This window comes from Hippopotamus amphibius, chromosome 5 (assembly GCF_030028045.1).
Source record: "Hippopotamus amphibius kiboko isolate mHipAmp2 chromosome 5, mHipAmp2.hap2, whole genome shotgun sequence".
Lineage (NCBI taxonomy): Eukaryota > Metazoa > Chordata > Mammalia > Artiodactyla > Hippopotamidae > Hippopotamus > Hippopotamus amphibius.
In genome coordinates this window covers 32312787-32335294 of record NC_080190.1, presented here as the reverse complement: position 1 = coordinate 32335294, position 22508 = coordinate 32312787, and the positions used below count along the sequence as shown (strand labels likewise).

Below are 22508 nucleotides of genomic sequence, written 5' to 3'. Positions count from 1 at the left end.
ACCAGCAGAGGCCATGTGTGATCCTGGACAGGATTCTGAACCTGGACAAAATATAGCTACAAAAGACATTATTCGGACGATTGATGAAATTCTAACATGAACCATGGAGTAGATAATAGTATTGTACCAATGTTAAATTTTCTGATTTTTTCATAGCCTTATTGTCTTTTGAAAAATACACACCAAAGTATTTTGAGGAAAAACGTTATGCCTCCAATCTATTCTTAAATGGTTCAGGAAAAAAAAAAAAGTTTGTGTGTGTGTGTAATATATGATAAAGCAAAGGGGGCAAAATATAAACAATTAAATCTGGATAAAGGATATACTTTTGTTGCAACTTTTCTGTAAGTTTGAAATTATAACAAAATTAAAAATTACAATGAACACAAGGAATCTTCTGGGATGATGAAAATATTCTAAAATTGGACTATGGTGATGTTTGCACAACTCTGTAGATTTGTTAAACATCATTGAACAGTAAAAAAAAATAATATAAAATCTTGTGTGCACACCCACACACACATACACACCCTCTGATGGCTCCCCATTTCCCAGCCCCATGGCCTGCACCCACCCATTACTTTCATCTCCACTCTCAGAATTCACCAAGGAGGAGGGTCTGCTCCTCACTCTCCTTCCCAAACATTCAGCACTCACCTCTGGATGGCCCCAGATTCCCTTGCCCTGGCTTCACCACTCACTCACCTAATCCCTGCCCAACCTTCAAGGCTCAGTTCAAATCCCACCTCCAGTCACTGCAGGGATCCAACTCCTCCTCCCTCCGTGTCTCACTCCCATCTCCTCATCTCTAACACTGATGGAGTGCTTTCTACTGTGCCAACATTATTCTAACTACTTTACGTGGACTATTTCATTTGAACTCACAGCCCTACAAAGGTACGTGCTATGTTGCTCCCATTTTACAGATGAGGAAATTGAGTCACTTGTGAGCCGGCCAAGATCTCTCAGGTGGTAGTTGATGAAGGCAGGATTCAAACTGGGCCATTCTCACAGCAAAGGCTGCGCTAGGAGCCGTGGTGTTCTACGTCCCTACCGGCATCCTTACACTTTTGTTCTTCCACAGGCAGACCTTTCTCCCCGCCAGGCCACAAGCTCCCAAAGGAGCGAGTCCATACCCTGGACCTCTCCAGACCCTCTGCACACGGCAGGTGCCCAACAGCTGTTTGTCCACCGCAGGCTGGGATCCAGCAAGAAGGGGAGGGGGTCTCAAGCTCAAAAAGAGGAGCCAATTCTCCACCCCGAGCACAGCCCAGCTCCCTGGCTACTGTCCAAGGCCCGGCCGTCATCTGCTCTGGGTAATAAGTATTTGTATGGCGATAATTACAGCATTTGGGAAGAAAATCCCATTAAGCAAGAGCCCCGCCGAGCTGCTAATGCCGGCACAGAACTGGAGGCGGCGACTCCGCCAAGGCTCCCGTCTGCTCCCAATGATGCCAGGGCTGCCTGTCCCCACCGCCCCTCAGCCAGCCCCCAAAGAGCACGGCCGCCCCTGCTGGCAGCCTCGGGCAGCCTGGGCCACCGCAGCAGCCCCCCGCCTCGGAGAGGGGCTCCAGGGTTCCCTGGGGATCCACAGCGCCTGGTGGCTGCCTAATGAGGGAAGAGAGCGCAGGGCTGGGCTGGGATCCAGCCTTGAGTGGCGCCCAAGTGCCTTTCATGGCCCTGCAATTCTCTGTCACCTTAATAACAACAATAATACTACCATTTATTGGGCACTTGCTGTGTGCCAGGCCCGTTGCAAAGTGCTTCTCCCAGCATCACCGCATTTAACCCTCAGGACCACCCTCTGAAGCAGGTCCTGTCATCATCCCCATTTTATGGGCAAGGAAACAGGGGTCTGAGAAGTCACACTTTCCTCCAGAGCACTTATCCCAGCTTGCAATTACGTGATTCTTCTCATATTGTGTCATTCATCTCCATCTCCCCCGCTGGACTCAAATTCAGAGAGAGTGACGTGCGGTTTCCATTTCTGCCCAGGACTATTCATTCGGCACCACGCAGACATTCAAGAGACAGCGATCTGTTGAATGAGTGAATTAAACCCCATAACTTGCTCAAGGTTCCCCCCAGCTGCTGAACGGCAGAGAGGGGCTAAAAAGCCAAGCAGTCTGGCTCCAAAGCCATCCACCCTGCAGAGCGGCCCCGCATGACACTGCCCTGCTCCCCGTCTCCAAACCCTAAGGGACGCGGGACCGTCCAGGGAAGGAGCACTGTGACAGCCGGACCCCAGCTTGCAGTCCGGCCAACACTCAAACGCTTGCCCCCCACCCCCCATGCTCTCTCCTGCCCCACCTGAACCCTCAAGCCTTTAGCCTGAGATTCTCAAATAATAAAAATAATAATCACGTCACCTAATGTCTGAGTCACAAAGCATTTTCACACACACAGAATGAGTGAATCCTAGCAAAAACCCTATGAGGTAGTAGGTATCACTCTCCCCGGAGGTAGAAAGACGGTAGAACACCCACCACTGCAGGCCTTCTTCACGCACGTGCTCACTTTATCCTCACCATCAACCTACAGCCATCATCCCCTTTCACAGGTGGGGAAACCACCAGGCTGCGCCACCAGTCACTCAGAGCCCAGCGATAAGCCCAGTGTACCTGCTACTGGAGACACGAGCCTCACCAGGAGGCAACGGCCCTGCACAACGTGGGTCTCTACGGCAGGAGACCATAGAGTCCTGCTCAGAAAGCCCAGGCCGGCAGACCCCAGCGGCAGACTTGCCTTCTGTCTGGCCCTCTGACCCCTCTCATCACAGCCACCATCCAATCATCATTTGGAATTCCAAACAGGCTCCCAGACAAGCAGCCTGGGGGTGCCCTGGGCCGTATTCCTTGGCCACAACCACCACCCCCTTGAATGGGGCCTCAAGATTCAGGTGGCTAATCTGGGAGAAGGTATGGGCCTCCCGGGCCTCGGCAGCAGGCAGGGAGCTAGGGCAGTGGACACACTGACCAGGAGGCAAGGGGACATATCAAGGGAGGCAGGAGCGTAGGACCCCATGGCCCAAAGAGCAGCAGAAAGTACTGGACCTGGAGGCAAATAGAAGCCGGCAGGCCTTCCAAGGGCCCTGTCTCCATCCTCAGGCCTCTCTCCTCTCCGCATCCTACACCCACAGGGGGCATCCGCGGCAAGCCTGGAATACAAGTGTCCAGGGTGGAGGGGAGAAGTGATGTCCACACATGCTGCACCCTCTCATCACATCCTCCTAAACACTCTAGTCCAAAATATTTTTTAAATTAAAAAAAAAAAAATCCAACTGAAAGTCGAGGTCCTTGAGCAGAAGAAAAAACAACAGCAGCCGTAGCTGGGTCACTCTGAGCCTGAGCCCTACAAAGAGACAAGCTCCCAGGCCTCCTGCATCACACCCCCAGCCTTGCCCTGGGTTTCAGTTGTTCCACTGCAGTGACTTATTCAGCATGGCCTTCCCCACCCGGCCCACCGGCCCCACAGCCCCTCTGGCTGAACCAGTTTCCTCAGCAGCTCTGGGGCCTGCACAGCCTCTTCCCAGAAGTCCCCGCAGCAAACCAATGACAATTTCTTCCCCCTTGGGGAGATGGGCTGGACCCGGAGTTATGGAATATATGATCACAAAGTTGCTGGGCCTCACAGGCTGCCGGAGAAACTGCCCAGAGGACAAAAGGCAAACGAATGCACAGCTGCGGTCTATAAAAATTTCACAGCCTCGGAAGAAGCCGCTGTTTCAGGCTCTGATACTGCACGACACCCATATTGATTAGAGAGAGCATTTGCCACAGTTATTTTGAGCCTGCCCAAGGCCTCTTTTCAGGATGTTCTTTTTCTCTTCAAATGGCTCTTTCACGGCCTGCCTGTTGAAAAGGCAGGCTCCCTCTGCTTTCTACAGCCTTTCCCAATTGGAGAAGTTCTGCACACAGCAAAGATCAGACCTGATAACTCATCCCTGGGTCCCAACCCTGAAGTCTCCAAAGGAAAAATCCAGATAGAGAAAGGCCTTCCTGACCCTTTCCAACCTTCCTGGCCTCAAGTCCCATCACATCCCACTACACAGCACGTTTCAGCCCCGAGACAAATCTGGTCCGCTCGCCCAGCAGGCTGGCCACACTCACATCTACAGGCCTTTTGCTCCTGCATTCCCTGTGTGGGCTGCCTGCCCTCTCTACTTGGCAAAATCTGGCCCTACTACTGTTGGGTCCCAAAGTACCCTCATAAAATGGTCCATCCTCTGGAAGCTCCTTCAACCCAGCAAAGGGCTTCTAATCCCAAAGCTTCCCCCTACGGCCCCATTACACTGCCGGAGCTTACAGTTAGGTGTCCCCTGCCTGATCCTCTCAACTGTACATCCCTTGCTCACTCCCAGCTGGAGCCTCAGCACCCAGGGCAGTGACTGGCTCCACAAACATTTGCTGAATTAAGCAACAAGACTCTTCTCCTGATCCTATTATAATAATGGCTCTCATTTAGCAAACATCATAATGTACCAAGAACTTCCCATTCATTATCTTCAGTTCTCACAAGAACCAGACACCTTGTTATGCATCAGCAGCCTCATTTTTCTAATAGAAAGCAACTAAGGCTCAGAGAAGGTAAGTAACTTGCCCAAGGTCACACAGCAAATAACTGACTTTACACCAGGAAATTTCACTTCCATCCCACTCTGATTGCAAAAGAGCTCAAGAGTTCATCAAAGTCAAAACAGACACTCTCCTCAGAACTAAAGGTGGAGAGATGGCAAGAAATGAAATGACTTCAAAATTCAGATCCAAAGGCAGAGGAGAGGGGTTAAAATTCTCAGACCTAGGCTGCTACGAGGGTAACAGCTGCAGGAGAAATGCCCTGAGGACAAGGCAAAGGACCAGAGAGGAGGTCCAGAGGGAACAGGTATGAAGGGTGACCCTGCAGCTTCAGGGGTCCTTTAGACAGATTTCTGACCCTCCGTCCCTCACCAGGGCTGCACAGGATCCCCAAGGAATCTCAGTTCGTTCCAACCTCTCCCCATGCAGCATCTTTCCCCAGCACCTCAACACACACACACACACACACACACACACACACACACATACACACACACACACATCGATTCCCGTCTAGATTGCATCTAGACTGCAAATTCTCTGAAACCTCCACACGAATTTTTCAGTCTCAGCCAAGAAGAGTCTGGGGCAAACGTGCTAATGGCTGACCTCGGTACAGAGTTCGATCTAAGAGACAGTTCTCCCCAGGGTCAGATTTCTGCCTCTGACCCGCTGAGAGTCATGAAAATATGCTCAAAAGTTCTCAAAATAGGTACACCTTTCCTGAGAGCCACTGCCGGGACCCAGGAGCATGAGAAGGAGGAGAAGGCAGATTTGAAAGGGGCCAGCAGCCTCCGCCAAAGTCCACTTCAGAAACCTCCCAAGGCAGCCACCTCTGCCAGCAGCACAAAGGCCCTGCATGAAGACCAAAAATCTACACGCACAGCCCATGCACAGGGACTCTCCCAGCCTCGCACGACTGAGGTGACACCACAGACACCAGGAATTCACACACACACACACTCTGCAAGAGAATCTGGGAAAACAAATTATATATGTCTATAAACACACACACACACGCTAACACCCCCCCCAACACACACACACACACACTCTCTCTCTCTCTCTCTCTCTCTCTCCAAAGCTTGGCGAGTCTAGAAAGGGCCGAGTTTTCTCAAGAATCTAGAAGTGAGTGACAACAGGGTAAGAGATACAATGTTTTTTATGACTCGTCATGGTCAACATCTTTAACCTCGTATCTCCTACTCCAAGCTCCTGACCTCTCGGCAGTACTCATGGGGCTCCTTGTCCAGGTCACATCTACCACTCTCTGGGTGCTGAATGTAACATACCCCAAGCCTCAAAACCAAATCCCTCAGGTCCATTGTCTGCCTGGGTTGGGGATGACTGGATGTGCAGTGAGGGACCAATGCCTCGCACCTGCAAGGGGAAAATTCTTAAGGCTCTGGGGCAAACAATGGGGAGACAGGGGATACTAGGAACTTCAACTCCATCCCGTCCTGCTGCCCATCACCAGCCTGCAAGCCCTCAGAACCCAAATGCACACCTCCTGCTCAGAACACAGCCCAAGCCCCATGTGCCCACAAGGAGGCACGGTGCCTGGCGCGTGTGAGGCGCTTCCCTCCTGGGTGCCAGGAAGGCTTTCTAGCACCAATTCACAGGCACCCTGGAGAAATAAAGTGCTGGCGTAGAGGGAAGGCCTGTCGTGCTGAGCGCAGGGTGCAGGTGTGAGGATGGGAGCTGACAGCCCCGAGAGGGCCCTTTGAATCCCAAGAAAGGGAAACAGTGGTGCTCCTGGCTCCTGGCTCAGGAGGGACCCTGGCAGGCACTGACTCCTTTACTGGCTGCAGAGCCCCGGCCCCAGCGGTCCTGCCCCCACCTTTAGCCCTGAATTGCGTCGGGGTGGGAGGGCAACCTCGAGGCTCCCCATGGGCTGGGGATGGGGGCCATACTCACAGGCGCTCCGTGTTCCGTGGGATGTTCTTGGGGATGACCTGCAGCCCCGTGCCGTGGCAGTCCACCGTGGTGCCGGTGCAGGTGCAGAGGGCGGGGCACGCCGCGGCACCCAGGCGCCACGCGGCTGCCCACAGCAGCAGCCAGAGCTCGGGCCGGACAAGCCCCGCCGAGGGCCCCCGCCGGGGCGTCAGCGCCATGGTGCCCTCACCGCGTCCCGCTTGCGTGCCAGACGGCGGCAGCCCCTTACCATCCCCGTCCGGGGTGGCCTCCAGGTGCAGTCCCGGGGCAGAGCCACCGAAAAGACCGCGGGCTTGTACGCTGCGCCCTTGAGGGCTCGGTGGCACCTTGCTCCTCCAAGCGACGGCGCCTGTGCGCGGACCGAGGGAGGGCGCCTTGGGCGGAGGGCGCTCGGCTCCTCTCGGGTTTCTCGCTGGCTGCGTCTCCCTCCCTCCCTCCCTCCAGCTCCCAACTGACTGCTGCAAGCAGGAAAATGGGCAGGCCCCGCGCGCGCACGCACCCCGCGCACACACACACACACACGCACTCACACTCACACCCGCACGCTCACTCCCACCCGGCAATCATCCATCAATCGAAAAGCACACATCGAGAGCCAGACTCCTCCCCACCCTCCCCCACACTCCCTCCCCGCCCCCGCCTCCCGACGACCCCTCGGCGGCCGCTGCGAGCAGCGTGCAGTTTCAAAGGTGGAATCTCCGAGAGCTTTCAGGGGCTGCGGGGGAGGAGGGCCCACAGTCCGACCGGTCACGTCCCGACCCTCTCCAGCTACACACACACACACACACACACACACACACACACACACACACACACACAGAGAGAGAGAGAGAGAGAGGATGCGCACACTTAGACGCAAGCACCCGGCACCCACCCGCAGTCCCAGCTGCTGGTCCAGAGAGGGGGGAGGGGATCTTATTTTGCCGCCTGGACCCCTTCCCCAGGCCACAGACACGCTTTCCCCGACGGCGGAACAGGTTCAAGGGCGCCACCAGACTTGCTTTGTCAATTCTTGGTGAAAGGAAGCTCCGAGCCCCAGGTGACTTCTCCAAGACACCTACCTCACTTAACCGGGGACCCTGAGGGTGGAACACGAGCACAGCAAGAGATGGCGGGGCTGGGGGGGATGGGCGGTGCACAAAAGCCCTAGGCCAAGCAGGGCTCCCCCTTCCCTCAACACCGTCTCTGATCAGATGGCAGCCCCCCCCACACACACCCCGGGGAGTGCGGGAGTTAACACCCCCCAGAATGACAGTGACCCTGATTTGGACAGTTGCACATCCAGGAGATGTTATTTCTGCCTATCGGGCTACATTGGCTTCCCAGCATATCAGTAGGGTTGGAAATCCAGCAAATATCTTAGCGCGCTCACACCAGGATTCCTCCATTTCTGACAGATAAAATCGAATATTCAGTCCTGTCATCAAAGGACCCTGGAGAAGGCCAGAAAAGGGCTGGGCGGCCTGCTTAGAGAGAAGCAGCACAGGCCACTCACGTCACAGCCCTCTGGGCAGGCACTTGGCCCACGGTGAGCCCGACGTGGACAGGGGTGTGAACAAGAAATCCAGGTGGAGGGAAAATTCACCTCAACCCAGAAAAGAGAAGGACCTTCGCCCCATCAAGGAGCGCTGTGGACTGTTGGTCCTCCACAGGGCCCATACATTGTGTGTCCATCGGCTGCGGCCCCTGACTCAAGGCTGCCTAGAGCCCAGCAAGAAGAGCAGCTGAGCAGGTCTAGAAGCTCTTCCCCTCACAGGAGTTGGCTGCCTGGGTTTCTCCTTGGGAGAAACCAGAAAGAAAAGGTGGCTGGTCCAGGAGGTGCTGGGGGTAGGCACAGTACGGTACAGTTTGTCAGAGCCAGTGGTGTGGTATTGATAGACTCCACAAGAGTGAAGCTTCAGGACCCACCGAGTACCAAAAGGCTCAGGGGTTTTCTTTGTTTTTCTTTTCCATCTTGATGAAAAATTTGCAGTATCTCTACTGTGATAGACAGATAGTACTGGGGCCAGTACGTCATAACTAATATGGCTGATTTTATGGGCTTTTGACAGTCCTTTTGAAAGTTTTCAGTCCTACCCCTGACCTCTAACTAGGGCTGTGAGTCCTAGAGCACCAATTCAATAACAGTTCAGGGGGAGGGGGCTTTCTCAGGGGTCCCTGCGTGGCGTGATCTTAGGGAACCTTTCTACAAGTCTGCAAGGGCCTCCTCTGCCCTCTCCTTCCCAAATTCCTTCTCCTTCTCCACAGGGCGCTCAGCCCCTTTCCTTTCCCCAGCCCTCCCCAGCTGCCTCAGGCAGCGTTAAAGCCTCATTCCTCTGAGCCTGCTGCTTTGTTTATGCCCTCTTAGCTGGAGCTCTGTGTACACATGTGGCTCCTTCCCTGACACTCCTCCTGGAGCAGAGCCTTCTTCCCCCACCCACCATCACCACCCACGGCTTCCTCGATTCCTCACTTTGGCGCTTAACCCAGCACCTGGCACTTAGTAGGGCTGTTACGGACAACACTGAGACTGTCGGAGACGTCTGGTCTTCACCCTTCTGCTCCAGCGTTGCTTCCCCGGCCTCGTGACCTCAGAGGGCTCCTCGGAAGCCAGGACCCACGTGGGGAGGACGAGAGTGTCAGTTAATGGGCAACGTGCCCTGGGGGCTTCAGAGGGGCAGGGTGGAGTGGAAAGAGGGGTGGGAGCAGGTAGGGGGCTGCAAGATGAGCCCTGCCGGTGGCTCCTGAGAGCCAGCCGCTGCCCTAGAAGCTTCCAGACGAGGAGGGACAGCGAGTCCCAAGCAGGCCTTGAGCCAAATTGTCACCACCTGGCAAGGCCTGGCCTTACCTTTAAAGGGGAGAAGGAAGCAGGGCCCCTCAGACCCAGGACAAAGACTCCCCCTGCCAGCCCATCATGGGAGGCCCTGCACCAGCAGCCCCAGCAGGCGGGCAGCTCCCCAACTTGGCTCCCATGCCCGGTTCCTCCACCCCAGAACCTGGCCGGCTCCCCGATTCGATTCGGGAAGCAGCTCGCCATGAATGAACGCAGCTCATTAACGTTCCCAGCACACTTACTCGTTAAACAACCGCCTGGCCAGCCGCACACCCCTTGCTTTTTCAGCTTCCTCTCCCATGCCCCTCCCTCTGTTGGATCTCCCTACCCCCTCCCCACAGCCGGGCCACCTGCTCCCTCTGCACGGGTGGAGAGGAGGCAGGCCTGTCACACTGCTTCCGCCAGGAAGGCTCCTCCAAGCCCCGCTCTGCCCACCACCGGCCACCAGCAGGGCAACCCCCCAGGGGAAACTTGGGGCTGGGTCTCCCTGGCCCAGTGGTGTGAGCCTCCTCTGCACCCCCTCAGCCTCACATGCTCAGGACTTGAGGGCCACCTCTTGTCTGTGACTCAGGGAGAAAATGCCCTCCTTCCAGCTTTCTGCACCACCAGCCCCTCTGGAGCACAAGAAGGCAGAGAGCCTGGGTGAGGCTTGGATTTGGATTTGGATTTCCAAACTGCAAAAGGCAAGAATGAGACAGAATGCCTGCTATTTAGGCATTCTTTAAATACCATTTATTGCCTATCTATGTACTATGTACACTGTACTGGAACACAGCAATTCAACAGGGAATATGAATGGCTCTGGTCCACAGTGAGCTGACGGTCCAGCAGCGGAACAGAAAGAAAAACCCACTCGGCGTGGTAAGTTTGGTAACAGTGAGTGTGGAATTGCAGAGAAGCCAGAGTGTAGGACACGGGGTAAGACTGGAAGACTTCCTGGAAGAAGAGGCAGCTGAGCTTAGTCTTGAAGTATAAATACACACTGGTAGGCAGCAAAGAGGAAGAAAGGCTTTCTTCAAAGAGAACTGCATGAGGTAAGGCACACAAACAGCAGCAGCATCCTCAATGGCTGAGCTGCGGTACATTCCATAAGGCTGGTGCATGGCCGGGGGTTCAGGTGGGGAATGCTGGCAGAGGTCAGAGAGGTGATAAGGGCACATCCCAGAGGCCCTGGTGCAGCCGTTCTCTGGTTTATTGGGCTTTCAGAATCTCCTGGCCTGTCCCCATGCCCAAGCACATGCCTATATATGTGTGTGCTTGGAATGCACTGTCCCTCGAACGAGAGACAGTGGCTTCCAGGGAGGGGACTGGGTAGTGGCAGGGGGACAGTTTCAGCACATGTTGTTGTTGTTGTTTTCCTAATGTTTGGATTTATTTACCTGTGTAGTATGTCCTAACCCCCCATTACCACCTATACAATTTTTTTAATCTCCAGGGATGCTTATTATAAATGCCTTTTCCTAGAACCCACCCAAGACTGTAGTCAGAATCTTCTCTGTTAGCAAGCTGGAGAGTGAGGCAGTGCGATTCTGATGCAGGTGGTTTCAGAAACCATGCTCGAAGAATCGAGGCCTAGTGTGCTGAGTTAATGAGTTTGAACTTGGACCTGAAAACTCTGGGGAGCCATTGAAGGAAGGGGCCTGGCAGGAACAAAGGGTCTGAGGCCTGCCTGCCTCCCTCCTCTCCAGTTTCCACACGCTTTTAGCCAGGATGAGACACATCAAAGAGAAAGATAGCCACAGGGGAACAGAGAGGGGCGATGGGAGGGGAGGGGACAGGAACCATGTGACCCTGGTCACAGTAGCTTCAATCGTAAGATGCCAGAGCCGGAAAGGGATTAATAAATGATCAAATCCAAACACCACTGACCAGTTGGTGGCCCGGAGAAGAAAAGCAACCAGCCTAACCTCACAAAGGAGTTGCAGAGGTGAGCCATGAATGAGGCTGGATCTTGCTCCGCTAGGCCCACACCTGGGTAGAACCCAGCATCCACTCCACCCCCGCGCTCTCCTCCTGACCCTGCCACCCCCACAGCAACTGAGGAAGCAGGAGTCCCTGGAAGGTCATAGCAGCAGAACTCAAGATATTTTAGCTTTAATCTCTAACTCCCTTGATGTACTCAAGTTTGAAGGGGGCTGGACCACTTGAGGCTGTCAATGATAAACCCTGAAGCTGGGACACACTCCTAGACTTAAGATCCGTGGCTTTTATAGAAGCCACCATATGCATCCAGGACAGTTCTGGCAGATGAGAAGCACTGGGAGCAAGAGAGAAGTGAAGCAAGGAGGGGAAGAAGGAAGAGGAGATGAAAAGGGGAAAGCAGGGTGAGAGTCTGTGCAGGCAGCAGTTTGCGCATTCATTCATCAAACATTGACTGCGTGCCAACTCGGAGCCAGGCATCGGGAATATAAGAGATTTCTGCTTGGGGTTCATTGGGCTTCTTGCATCTGGTTCATAGTTTTTATCAAATGTTAAAATTTTTAACCATTGTTTCTTCAAAAGTTTTTATGTTCCCCTCCTCTCTTTCCTCTCCTTTGGGAACCCCACTGACACACATATTAGGCCACTTGAAGTTGTCCAATAGCTCACTGATGCTATGGTCGTTTTTTTAAGCCGCCTTTCTCTCTGTGTTTCATCTTGGTGACTTTCCATTGCTGTGTTTTCACGTTCATTATCTTTTCTTTGGCAATGACTGATCTGTTAATCCCATCTAGTACAATTTTTATCCTTGACACTGTGGTCTTCATCCCTAGAAGCTCTCTTTGGGTCTTTATGTTATCATGCATGTATCTTCTCATGTTTCCCTCTGCTTTCTCAAACATGTGGAATACAGTCATAATAGCTGTGTCTATGAATTCTGTTATCTGTATCATTTCTGGGACAGTTTCGATTGATTGCTTTTTCTCTTCATTTTGGCTCATATTTTCCTACTACTGTGTATCCGGAGAATTGCAGGTTGGATGCCAGACATTGCAGATTTTACCTTGTTGCATGCTGAATAGTCTTGTATTTTTTAAAAATAGTGTTGGACTGCCCTGGTGGTCCAGTGGTTAAGACTCCAAGCTCCCAATGCAGGGGCCACGTGTTCAAACCCTGGTTGGGGGACTAAGATCCCACATGCTGCACAGCATGGCCAAAAAAAATACAAATAAATGAAAAATAAAGTTAATTAATTAATGAAAATTTTAAAAAATAGTGTTGGTCTTTTTTCCGAAACAGAGTCAATTTACTTGGAAACAATCTGATCTTTTGAGGCTTGCTTTGAAGCTTCCAAAGGCAAGACCAGAGTAGCCTTTAGTCTAGGGCTGATTTCCCCACTACTGAGGTAACACGCTCTGAATACTCTACCCAATGCCCTGTGAATTTGGCGGCTTTCTACTCTGGCTGGTGTGAACACCAGCTCTGTGGGAACTCCAAGGATGGTTCTGCACTGGGGGTGGGATGGGGCACCGCAGGCAGGAACCATCTGGAAATCACTGGCTGCTCTCTGTCTCTCTGTCTCTCTCTGTGCAGCAATTTCCTCTCCCGTCTCCCCTGAGAACTCTAGCCCCCTTGGCCTCGGGAACTATCCTGTTCAACTCTGCAGCTCAGCTCCATGCCAGCTTCCACCCGGGTGCCCCTCTTGCTTTGTAGCCTGGAAACTCTCTCTGGGCTGTGAGGTGGGGACAATTACAGTGCTCACCACCCTCTTTTTCCCTCCTAAAGGAATCATCGTCCCATATGACCAGTTGTCCGATGTCCAAAAACAGTTGTTTCATGTGTTTTTTTCTGGCTTTTTAGTTGTTTAAGGTGGGACAGTAAATTTGGCCCATTGCTCCCTCTTGACTAGACACAGAAGTCTGTGAGAGATTTTTAGCAATCCTCTGCACCCTCCAAACACTCGCGGCGTGCTTCGGAGAGAGAAGCAAACAAACGATTACGTGATTCTGACAAGTGCCCCGAACTGGCCAGAGAGGAAGTGACTTCAGCCTCGCGGGGCTTCTCTCCGTTGAGGAAGCACCTCCCGCTGTCTGTGTGTGACAGTCCGTAGGCTGGATGCCCTTCCTGTCATTCTCCGCCTGGCTGGGTCCTCCTCACTACTAAGCAGCACCTCCTCAGGGAAGCCTTCCCTGACCCAGTTAGGGGTTAGGTCATCCCCCTGCCCTGTCGTATGATCTCTCGGCTCCCTGCACCTCTCCTCAGAGCACAAAATTGTCGTTTGTCATTATCTGTTTATCTGTCTCTCCTCCTGCCTAAGCTGAAGCGTCAGGTTTGCATCTATCTTGTTCCTAAGGCCTGGCACATGGAAAATGGAGGGAATAAGTATTTTTTACTGAAGTGTAGGGAGGTCATTCCGGACAGGGGGAGATCTTGAGAATAAAGGTGCAGAAAAGGCAGGCCTCCAAGCAAAGTCAGAGCAATGAAGAGGCACATTTGTTCTCCGGGGAACAATGAGGTGGGGTGGTGGGGAGAGAGCAGGATGTTAAGGGACTAGAGGCCAGGCTGAGACCCAGGGATATTATCCTGGGGGCATTCATGAGCCAGTGGGTGGCTGCAAATGGTCAGCACATGGCACAGGTTGGGCTCCCTGCAAAGAGCCTCTGGGTTGGAGGGGAACTTGCAGAGTATTTACTAGGGAATGCTCTCAGGGTCACTGCCAGTGGCAGAGGGGTGGGGGGGTAGGGCGTGGTTGGGCAGAGAGTGATGCTGAGCTGTGATGCTGTTTCAGTGGCAGCTTCCCAGGAAGTTCTTAAGACGAGATGACCCCCTGGAACTGTTCCAAGTTGTGGCAAGTGTGCTGGGCCTTTATCCAACGGCACTGACCAGACGCTGGACAAGGGCTGCCCCTGGAAGGAGGTGTAACCTTGGGTAAAGCAGTATTCTTCAGCTAAGGGCAACCCCCAGTGAGGGCTGACAGCTGACGGCCATCCTCGGACAACTCCTCCAGCAGCTGGGGGATAAGTCCTTCATTCCCAGAGGCAGATCCAGACACTGCATCACAGCATCCACCACACCACCTGTACAAATAGAATTTATGGGGCAGTAGGGGGCCAAGGGGAGTCCACAGGAGGGACAGTTAACTTAAGAGACCCAGAAAGGCTTCCAGTACTGAATTAAAGCTAAGATCTAAAGGATGACTAGGAATTAGCCAGGTGAGCAGAAGTAAGGGAAGAGTGTTCCAGGCCTAGGAAACAGAGTAGGAGAAGGCCCAGAGGCAAGAAGAGACACAGGGCCTTTTGGCATGATTGGAAGTAGATTTTTCAAGAGGAAGTAGATTTTCAAGAGCCCCTAAAGGGCTGAGTAAATCTTTTAAGGAATTGGGTTGAATCCTGAGGGGACTTGGAAGCCACCAGTGGGGGGAACAGAGGATTGAGATACAATTGCTTTTCTATCCTCTGCTTGTCCTCCGATTCAGCCCCTTCTGCTTCCTGTGGCATATGGGAGAGAGAGGCCCCTGTTTGGAAGCACATCATAAACTCAAAACCCACACGTGAGAAGGAGGAGGCAGCTTTCTCCATTGGATCCAGGCTGCAGTCCTCCAAAGTCCAAGAAAATGACAAAAATTGGCATCTAGGAGGTCATTAATCCCCTTGTATCTTGGGGACCTCCTCTGTAAAGAATAATCTTAACAGCTAACACTTCCATCGTCCCCATAAATTCTAAGGGCTTATACTATTTCAAGAGCTTCGCATACTAAATCATTAATTCTCCCAACAAACTTATGAGGTAGGTACTATTTTTACAAATGAGGATGTGGGAAGCACAGAGAGGTCTAGTAATTTACCCAAGGTCACACAGCACATGGATGGGAGAGGTGCAATATAAAATGGGGATAAGATCTACCTCCTAAAGATGGTGTAGGATTGAATGCAAAGTACCTATAAAAGTGTCTTATGCTGGGCATATACCCAGAGAATACCATAATTCAAAAAGACACATGCACTTCAATGTTCATTGCAGCACTATTTACAATAGCCAGGACATAGAAGCAACCTAAATCAACAGATGAATGGATAAAGAAGACGTGGTACATATATACAATGGAATATTACTGAGCTGTAAAAAGCAATGAAACTGGGACATTTGTAGAGACATGGATGGACCTAGAGACTGTCATACAGAGTGAAGTGAGTCAGAAAGAGAAAAACAAATATCATATATTAACACATATATGTGGAATATAGAAAAATGGTACAAATCAACCGGTTTGCAAGGCAGAAACAGAGACACAGATGTAGAGAACAAGCATATGGACACCAAGTGGGGTAAGCGGGGAGGGTTGGGGGGGAATGAATTGGGAGACTGGGATACCAAATTGTACACTCTAAATATATGCAGTTTATTGTCTGTTAACGGTATCTCAATAAAAGTTTTTTAAAAAAGAAAAGAAAAGAAAAAGAAAACGGCTTATCAACTTGGGAAAAAAGAAAAGTGTCTTATGCTGTCCTGTCACGTGGAAAGTGTGTTCATCCCAAAAACATCCCAAACTGGTAAGGTTTAGGTTAGGGAAAAGGTCTATCTAGCAAAAACTCCTTCTGACAAACACTATATAATTAATTTTGCAGGACTGCTTTCTCTCCTTTTTCCTCAACTCCTTCTACAAATGATGATTTCTGGGTCTGCCTAGCAATGTAAATAATACAAAGTCCAGATATTCTTCAAGTTTTCCTTGTCCTCGTAGACCGTGGGCAGGGTCTTCTAATGTCAAATGTAGTAATCCTTCTCAAACTGAACAAAAACCTAAGTTCAGCAGCTCATAACCTAAAAACGTTAAATTCATTTCATTGTAAATCTACTTTCTTTTTTAAAAAACACCAAAATGGTAATATCATTAGAATTATAGGTGGTTTTTAACCTTTTATACTCTATTTCCCGTATTTTCTACAATAAACAGGCTATAACCAAAAATCTTAAACATTATTTTAGAAATAAAAATGTAATTACTAAATCTGTAATTATTGCCTGAATAAAATCGCCATTAAATTTAATATACCAAATCTAATGATTTTATGAGCAAATAAATGCTAAACACATTTTACATTTCTGCGTTGACAGAGCTGCTATAGATCTGCAGAGGGTGCTTAAAAAATAAGCAATAGCTTGTATGAAATATATAGAACAGGCAAAATCATAGAAACAGAGACCAGACTAGAGGTTACCAGGGACCAGAGGGAGATGGGATGGGAAGTTACCGCTTACTGGGTAGAGTTTCCATTTGGAGTGATGGGAAGTTTTGGAACGAGTGGTGATAGGTGTGCAGCATTGTGACTATAATTAATACCACTGAATTGTACACTTTAAAAAATGGTTAGGGACTTCCCTGGTGGTGCAGTGGTTAAGAATCTGCCTGCCACTGCAGGGGACATGGGTTCAGTCCCTGGTCCGGAAGGATCCCACATGCTGGGGAGCAAATAAGCCTGTGCACCACAACTGCTGAGCCTGCGCTCTAGAGCCCTCGAACCACAACTACTGAGCCCGTGAGCCACAGCTACTAATGGCCACATGCCTAGAACCTGTGCTCCACAACAAAAGAAGCCACCACAATGAAGAGTAGCCTCCCCGCTCGCTGCAACTAGAGAAAGCCCACACCAGCAACAAAGACCCAACACAGCCAATAAAAATAAATTTATTTTTTTAAATGGTTAAAATGGCATTTAAAATTTTTTATATATATACTTACCACAACAAAAAAGTGATGGCTTTTTTTTAGTAAGTGATGGCTCAGTTAAGGGAGAAGATGTGGCCCAGAATGCCCTGTCCTCCCACTGGTCCTTGTCTCCTGCTGCCCAGGATGGGCCCAATAAATGATAAAAACAGTAGTGATCACTGACAAGGGCTGCTGCCCAGAGATTAAATAACTTGCTCACCCTGGATCACCCACAGGGACAGGGGACTTGGACTTGAACGCAGGCAGTCTGACTCCAGATGTCACAGCTTTAACCACTTCACTGCCCTCCACCATGACAGCACTGTCAGTAGATTTCCTAAATGACATGAATCACCTGCAGGTAACTCTGCAAGGGAGGTGCTGTTATCCCCATGTACAGAGAGAGTCTGAGGCTTAGAGTGAGCTGCTTGCCAGGTTATCCAGCCAGGTGGGGAGTGGGGGGAAAGCTTCATTCTCAGACCCAGGCAAGTAGGTAGGTAGACCCTGTCTGCAAAGGCCAGACAAGGACACAGTAAAGGACCCTTTGCGACTGGAAACAATACGTACAATATTTAAATTGGCAGGGACCAGGGGAGGGGGAGTAGGAAAGGCTTGAAGGGGTTTCCAGGGAGGGCAGGAAGAATTCTTTAAATTGATCGTTAGGCTGCTTTGGGCTTCTGCCAAGCCAGTTTGGGTCCTTGGAGGACCTCTCAGCGTCTTCAGTGAAGACTCATCAACTGGCCTGGGCTGGCCGGGGCAACGGCCTGGAACCTAGGGTCCTGGTAGGGTTCACAGACACGAGACACTTTCGGGAGGGAGGCGGATGGGGCGCTGCTGCAGCTCCCCAGGAGAGAGATCAGGGCGAGGGCGGCGGGACGCGGGAGGGGGGATGGGGCCATCTGGACCCGCCGCTTGCCGTTGGGGGCGTGTGCTGAGAGGGGCTCGGAGCAAAGGGAAACCAACGCGCTTTTGTTGGATCCGTCAGAACAGCGCCTCTGGACAAATGGGGTGGGAGCAGGCGGCACAGAGCCCCCCGGAGGTTTCAGGCACCATCTGCGTGGGGCTGAGGACAGACTTGCACCCAGGCAAGCGCCGGGTTGGTCCAGCTTTGTGAATAAGTCTAGTAGCCCAGCCATTCTGTCCTGTTTCCCTCGGTGGGGACAGATGCATAGCGCTCCAGCATAGCACAGTATAACACTTCTCTAGAGATAAGCATTGCAATGCCCCCCATTTTACAGATAAGGAAGTAGAGCCCCTAGAGGAGAAATAAGGGACCCAGGGTCAAGAGCTGATGGGGACAGAGCAGAATGCCCTCTCCTTACCTCATCACCATCATTTGTGCACTGAGATGGTGTCTGCCTTCCCGCCTATGTAATCAGCTTCCCTGCCGTTCATGTTTACAGTCTAGCACCCACCCCAGTACTTGGAACTTAGTAAATGCTAAGTAAATGTTTGTAAAATGGAGATGAACTGGGATAGGAAATTCAGGTCCTCAATCTTTGAGGAAAGACAAAATTTAGAAATCCAGGAATAATAACAGTCTTTCCTGGCGAGAGCAGCTAAAGTCTGGATAAATAGACCCAACCCAGCGGTCTGGAGAGGGTTCCCCAGGAAGCTCCACCCTTTTTCAGTGACAGTAAGTTCTGCTGCTTACCCTCCTCTCCAGCTGCCCACCCCCAGGGGCTTAGGGTGAGGAAATCACCTGAGAGCTTTGCCTTAAAACCTTGGAGTTGAGAGGAAACTTCCATAGCCTCTCTTTCAGTCTATGTAATGTTTCCTTAAATGATTTTCATTAGGTTCATTCAATTCATATTTACTGTGCATCCACCATGAACAAGGCCCTGCATCACTGAAGCAAGAAGTGTGATCCTTGTTAAAATTAGAAGCAAGTTTACACATCAGGAGTTTTCTACAGCCGGAAGTATTTAGTCAGCAAACACGAGCATTCAATACATTATTTCAAAAAAGCAACGAGCTAAGGTTAAAGATGTCATTTTTTTAGAGGAATTATTCGCTTCTGAATGGGAAAAAAACAATTTCTAGGCATAGAGAAGTGATCAGTGGAGCAGGGAGGTATCCCAAGGCTTTTTCCAAAAGATACAGACAAGGTCAGCTCTAGGACAAGTAAAGGGAGCTGAAGAGTTGACATGTGGCAAAACAAGCCTAGACAAGCCCCTGAAAAATCAGGAAAGAATTAGAGAGAATTCAAGAATTATTCAAGCCTGCAGAAAACCAAACTTCAATTAATTGCAAATAGGAAATATTGCAAAAATATGAAAAGTGAAAGCTTAGAGGATGAGCTGCCTGGTCGTATAGGTATTTGCTTTTCTTTAAGTCTTGCTCTAAGTTGATATCATATCTCAGAGTCAGAGTTCAATAGCTCCCTGTGGGAGACTCTGTTCATATTTGATGCAATTCAGTGCTATGTGAGTGGAAATCCAGCTAAACATTCATGTACCCTATGACACAGCAAGTTCTTTGCTGGAGATGATATAGATATAGATATAGATATAGATATAGATATAGATATAGATATAGATGATATAGATATAGATGACTGTCTTAGCTTTGGCAGCTAGAACAACATGCCATAGACTGGTGGCTTAAACAAGACATTTTTTCTCACAGTTCTGGAGGCTGTGAAGTCCAAGTACAAGTGGCAGAAGGGCAGGTCCCTCTTCCTGGCTTGCAGACAGCAGCCTTCCTGCAGTAACTTCACATGGCAAACAAAAAGGTCCGGTGTCTCTTCCTCTTCTCATAAGGACACTACTCCCATCTTGGGGGCTCCACCCTTATGACCTCATCTAAACCTAATCACCTTCCAAAGGCTCTACCTCCTAATACCATCACATTAGGGGTTAGGTCCTCAACACATGAATCTGGGGGGACACAAACATTCAGTCCATAACAATACCCAACAGAAATCAGGGGTTTAGACCACCAAACAACGTATACGAGAAGATTTATAGTAGCCTCTTTCATAATAGCCCAAGCTTGGAAATGACTTACGTTCAGCAACAGAACGGATATGCACATTGTGGTGGACCTGTACAATGGAATAATGAGCAAGAACACACCACACAGCAACGTGAAGGAATCACACAGGCGTTCTGCTGAGTGAATGAAGCTAGAGACATGAATACAGAATGTTTAATTCCATTTACATGAAGTAAAACGCAAGCAAAGCTAATCTATGGTGATAGAAATCAAAATGATGGTTGCATTTGAAAGAACAGTGGTGAAAAGGGGCACAACAGAGACTCTGGGCTTCCAGAAATATTCTGTATTTTGATCTAGGTGGTGGTGGTAGTGTGTGTGTGTGTAAAACGACACCAAGTTATACACTTAAAGTTGTGCTCTTTCCAGGTTGGTGATTTTCCTACTTGAAAGACATCATGTTTTCCAAACTAGCACGTTTGCAGACCATTGCTGTCCTCTGTCGTGGAGTTCATTCTTCAGTGGCTTCTGCTACATCTGTTGCAACTAAAAAAAACAGTCCAGGGCCCTCCATCCCCTGATTAGATTTTTGAACGGAAATCTAAATATGGTGCCCACAACTACCATCCTTTACCTGTAGCCCTGGAGAGCGGAAAAGGTATTTACGTATGGGATGTGGAAGGCAGAAAATATTTTGACTTTCTGAGTGCTTACAGTGCTGTAGACCAAGGCCATTGTCATCCGAAGATTGTGAACACTTTGAAAAGTCAGGTGGGCAAACTGACCTTAACATCTAGGGCTTTCTACAACAACACGCTCGGTGAATACAAAGAGTATGTTACTAAACTTTCCAACCACCACGAAGTTCTTGCTGTGAATACAGGAGTGGAGGCTGGAGAGACTGCTTGCAAACTTGCTCAGAGATGGCGCTGTACTGTGAAGGGGATCCTGAAATACAAAGCAAAGATTGTTTCTGCAGCTGGAAACTTCTGGGGTAGAACATTGTCTGCTATCTTCAGTTCCACAGACCCAACCAGTTATGATGGTTTTGGACTATTTTGAAATCATTCCATACAATGATCTGCCTGCCCTTGGGCGTGAACTTCAGGACCCGAGCGTTGCCGCGCTCCTGGTGGAACCAACTCAGGGTGAAGGGGGCGTTGCTGTTCCGAATCCTGGCTACCTTGTGGGAGTGCGCGTGCTCAGCGCTCAGCACCAGGTTCTGTTTATTGCTGTTGAAATACAGGCAGGATTGGCCAGAACTGCTAGATGGCTGGCTGCTGATCACGAAAATGTCAGACCTGATAGAGTCCTTCTAGGAAAGGCACTTTCTGGTGGTTTATACCCTGTGTCCACAGTGCTGTGTGATGAGGAAATCATGCTGACCATCAAACCAGGGGAACATTGTTCAGCGTTTGGAGACGACCCACTCAGCTGCCAAGTGGCCATTGCGGTCCTGGAGGTTTCAGAAGAACACCTCGCTGAAAATGCAGACAAAATGGGTATCGTCTTGAGAAATGAACTCATGAAGCCACCTTCTGATATCGTAACGGCTGTAAGAGGAAAAGGATTATTAAATGCTACTGTCATTAGAGAAGCCAAAGATTATGATGCTCGGAAGGTGTGTCTGTGACTTCGAGATAATGGACTTCTGGCCAAGCTGACCCACAGTGATATCATCAGGTTTGCACCTCCGCTTGTGATCAAGGAGGATGAGATTCTGGAGGCCTTGGAAATCATTAACAAGACCATCTTGTCTTTCTGAGGGTGGTGACAGTTTTCAGTTGTGCCTGGGAGCCAGCTGGAGACAGGCAGTTCATAAAGCTCTGCGTTTCTCTGCTTAATGCAGGCATGTTCCACTCCCCCGTGTCAAGGGCTTTTTAAAAAATACATGTTTTTCAGTTCATGCATAATAGAGTGACATTTATAAATGTGCGGTTTGCTGTGTAACATAACTAAGAGAATGTCCTGGCATCTTATATTCGATTAAGTGTTTTTGTGTGCGTGTGTGCTTTCTAAGCTGAGATGCATCTTTACATAGACAGGCTTTTGATCAAGTCCCTCAGCATAATTTATATATGTTTTAATAATTTCCTTGCTGGTATAAATGTTTCTATTTGAAAAAGTTACATGAAAGTATTGTGTAGAAGATTTGCTTAACTTTATTAAGTTGAATCATAATCATTGAATTTCAGAAAGGATTAATGGTTGAGCTTATATAAAATCCTAGATTTAAGTAAACTCCATATTGGCTAGCACCAAGATGTATTCTGTGAAAGTCATTGCTCTGAATTAAGAATTAATGTTTAACATTCCTAGATTATATTTTAAGTGTTTGCTATCGTTTGTAAAAAGTGTTTATTTTCAGAGTTTCTTTAAATTTAAAATAAAGCTAGCGTTTAAAATGAAAAAAAAAAGTGCTCTTTATGAAGGTTATACCCTAATAAAATAAGAAAAAAATCATTTCTATCAGGGATGACAAGTACCTGGTGGGCTTGCCACCAAGGTCCCCTCCCTTGCCCATTAATGTTAATTCACCACCACACTCCTTTTCGTTGAGTTCATAGAACCATGCTCAGCCCAGCATTCCAGCCAGTTTGCTTTGAGACAAAAACCATTGATG

General features: G+C 49.7%; 1 protein-coding gene and 1 pseudogene across 1 annotated transcript in view; one reads left to right on the top strand and one right to left on the bottom strand.

Annotated features, from left to right (window-relative positions):
* The window catches only part of SLIT1 (slit guidance ligand 1), a 169446-nt gene extending 162758 nt beyond the window's left edge, over nucleotides 1–6688 (bottom strand). Inside the window, 1 exon segment of the mRNA XM_057736947.1 lies at nucleotides 6492–6688. Within this exon segment, the coding sequence (XP_057592930.1) occupies nucleotides 6492–6688 (197 nt within the window).
* A 13655-nt stretch (nucleotides 6689–20343) lies between these two features.
* Nucleotides 20344–21650, top strand: LOC130853506 (ornithine aminotransferase, mitochondrial-like; annotated as a pseudogene).
* The last annotated feature ends 858 nt before the right edge of the window (nucleotides 21651–22508 follow it).